This window comes from Zingiber officinale, chromosome 9B (assembly GCF_018446385.1).
Source record: "Zingiber officinale cultivar Zhangliang chromosome 9B, Zo_v1.1, whole genome shotgun sequence".
Taxonomy (NCBI): Eukaryota; Viridiplantae; Streptophyta; class Magnoliopsida; order Zingiberales; family Zingiberaceae; genus Zingiber; species Zingiber officinale.
In genome coordinates, this window is record NC_056003.1 from 5751996 (window position 1) to 5755648 (window position 3653).

Genomic DNA, 3653 nt, shown 5'->3' on the forward strand with positions numbered 1-3653 from the left:
CCCTGAATTGACCAAATAATGGACTCGACCGTTGGATGCGAGCTATTATGCATGCTAGATGCCTATCAGGGATACCACCAAGTGCCGCTCGCCCGGAACGATCAGGAGAAAGTGAGCTTCATTACGGCGGACGACACCTACTGCTACAACGTGATGCCGTTCGGATTAAAAAACACCGGGGCTACATACCAGCGGTTGATGAGCAAAGTGTTCTGGAAGCAGATCGGGTGCAACCTGGAGGTATATGTTGATGATATACTCATTAAATCACTCCGAGTAGTCGATTTTTGTGCAGATATAGAGGAGACCTTCCGGACGCTGAGGATGTATGGAGTCAAACTAAACCCTTAGAAATGTCTATTTGGAGCAAAAAATGGACGCTTCCTGGGCCACATCATCACCGAGCGGGGCATAGAGGCGAATCATAGCAAAGTAAAGGCATTGCAGGACATGTCACCTCCCAGAAACCTGAAGGAAGTGCAACGCCTCACCGGTCGGATAACGGCTCTGTCACGGTTCATCTCCAGGACGACCGATCGAAGCCTGCCTTTTTTCAAGATTCTGCGTCGAGCTACCAAATTCCAGTGGGACAAAGAATGTGATCAGGCGTTTGAAGAATTAAAGGTTTATCTAAACTCTTTACCTGTATTAGCTAAGCCAACTGCCGGCAAGTCGCTCCGCATCTACTTATCCTCGACCGAGCATGCTGTTGGCTCGGCATTAGTGCAGCAGGACGGCGAAGAGTAGCTGGTGTACTTTCTGAGTCACATTCTAAAGGATGTCGAGTCCCGCTACACTGGTCTAGAAAAGCTTGCCTTTGCGCTAGTCCTCGCCGCTCGGAGGCTCCGACCTTATTTCCTCGCGTGCACAATAATCATCATGACGAACATCCCTCTGGGGAGAGTCCTCCTCAACCCGGAGGCATCCGGGCGGCTGATTAAGTGGATCACCGAACTCAGTGAATTCAATATCCAGTATCAGTCCCGCACGGCGATTAAGGCGTAGTCCTTGGCAGATTTCATCACCGAAGTGCAGAATCCCAAACCAGAAGCTTTATGGAGAGTATATGTGGACGGGTCATCCACCCGGCTCGGGAGTGACATAAGTATCATATTGCTTTCTCCTCAAGAAGAACGGATGTATTTATCCGTTCGACTGGAATATCGAACAACCAATAATGAAGTAGAGTATGAAGCCCTCATAGCTGGCATGCAGGCCGCTCGGCATGTGAGAGCGAGCCGAGTGGCAATCTACTCAGACTCTCAGCTTGTCGCCCAGCAACTCTCAGGAGCTTTCGAGATAAACAACTCAAGGATCAAGCTTTACGCGGAAGCCTTTTGAAAAGCTTAAAGCCAACTTCTGCGAAGTCGTTATACAGAAAATCCCCCGAGCGGAGAACCAGGCAGCGGATGAGTTAGCTAAACTTGCAAGTGCAATATCGTCGATTATCATCCAACAACCGATCGAGTAGGTGTCCTTAGTGGCTCACATCGACAGGATGGAAGGCCTTGCATTCCCGGGCGACTGGAGGACGGCGATCATGGAATTTTTGCGATCGGGAGCTACGCCTTCCAATCGGGAAGAGGCCAGGCTGCTAAGAAAGAGAGCTGGTCGGTTCACCCTCATCGGGGATCAGCTCTACAAAAATGCTTTTTCCCGTCTGTTACTAAAGTGCGTCAGCACGGAGGACGCGGAATATATACTAAAAGAAATACATCACGGGTCTTGTGGAGGACACCCGGGCGGCCGCTCGTTGGCAAGGAAGATTCTGCTAGCCGGGTACTTTTGGCCGACCCTCCAGAAAGATGCCGCTCAGACCGTCGCCACGTGCCTTTCCTGTCAGAAATACCACAGCTTCACCCATCGGCTGACGGAGGAGATGAAAGCGTCCACGGTATCCTGCCCGTTCGATCAATGAAGCATGGATATTGTGGGACCTTTTCCTATGGCGACCGGGCAGCGGAAGTTTCTACTTGTAGCGGTGGACTATTTCTCCAAATGGGTCGAGGTCAAGCCGCTGGCAAAAATAACCGAGCAGATGATCAAGAAGTTTATCTGGCAGCATATAATATATCGGCTCGGCATCCCACGAAGGCTCGTGTTTGACAATGGTCGGTAGTTCATCGGTCAACAGCTCAGAGAATGGTGTGAGAGGTACGACATTCAGCAGCACTTCACCTCCGTGGCCTACCTACAAAGCAACGGGCAAGTGGAAGTCGCCAATCAGGAAATCCTACGTATTCTTCGGGTTCGGCTCGACCGTGTCGGAGGTAGCTGGGTGGGCGAGCTTCCAGGTGTACTATAGGCGATCCGCACAACCCCAACGGAGGGAACGGGAGTTACGCCTTTTCACTTGGCCATATATGGAGGTGAGGCTATCGTTCCCGTGGAGGTCAGAATAGAGTCTGATCGGGTGCAACGATACGACAATGATAACGCCGAACGGATGCAGCTAGAGCTAGACTTGATAGACGAGACGCAAGCCAAAGCAGTCGTTCAGCTAATGGCGTACCGACAGAGAATGAAGAAGAATTACAACAGGCGAGTGATCACCAGGGCATTCCAAGTTGGCGACCTAGTATGGAAAAAGGTGAAGTCGGTCGGCGATGTGAGCAAGTTGGAGACTCCATGGGTTGGGCCCTTCAAGGTCATCGAGAAGCTCCGATCGGGCGCCTACTACCTGGAAGATGAAGATGGATGACAACTAGAATGACCTTGGAGCGCTAACCATCTCCAGCTGTACCGAGCTGGGTAAAAGGTGCGCGAATGTAATTCCTTTTGTAAATTTTCCGTTCTGCGACGCCTTTTGACTGCAGGAATGAAATCATGAAACACAAAGGTATACCAAATTCATGCCGAACGGCCAAGCTCAATCAGACGGTCGAGCGATGACGTTAAACGCCAGAGTCGAACCGGCGACTATAAACCTCCCGGCCTGAAGACCGTCAAGCGGCGACATTAAACGCCAGAGTCGAACCGGCGACTATAAACCCGGCTTGAAGATCGTCAAGCGGCTATGATATGACACGACATTTAGTGATGGACAAGTGACGACCATAAATCTCAAGGATAAGGAAAGAACCATGACCCTCGGGCATGGCACCCTATCGAGTCGCATGACTATTTACACCAACTAGAAAAATCATACTAATAGGGAGAGAAAGCAAACATGATAGCTTCATTGAAAATAAGGTTTTCCGGTCGAGCGACGGGATTACACGAACACTGGGACCTTACTCGAGATAGTTAAAGAGATGTTTAGGTATGGTGCGGAGGAGCGCGGCGTGTTCCCGGACGGGGATGGTCATGGACTCTGGGAGATGACCCTTGGCCTTCAGATGATCCGCCATAGCAGTGATGGTCAGCTCAAAGGCGAGGACGAGCCGGTCGCAGACTTTCTGAATAAATTCGGTCGAACGAATGTAATTCTGCCCCATTACAGCGAAGCGGCTCGGCTCGACCTCTTGATACTCCTTGAGGGCAGCCTGGGAAGCCTCAAGTGCATCTTGGAGGGTCTTCATTTCCTCCTTGAGAGCTACCACCTCCGCCGAACGGCCTTTTTTCTCGACGTCCAGCAGGTCGGCCAATTCATTCACCCGTTGCTCCAAGGCTCGGGCTTCTACATTCTTCGTGTCCAGATCGACGATGGCACT

At 51.0% G+C, this 3653-nt stretch overlaps 1 protein-coding gene across 1 annotated transcript; it reads left to right on the top strand.

Annotated features, from left to right (window-relative positions):
• The first annotated feature begins 1498 nt into the window (after positions 1 to 1498).
• On the top strand, positions 1499 to 2305 carry LOC122025208. The gene is made up of 2 exons (XM_042583979.1): positions 1499 to 1894; positions 2135 to 2305. Exons 1-2 carry the CDS (start codon positions 1499 to 1501, stop codon positions 2303 to 2305), a joined length of 567 nt encoding a protein of 188 aa, XP_042439913.1.
• The last annotated feature ends 1348 nt before the right edge of the window (positions 2306 to 3653 follow it).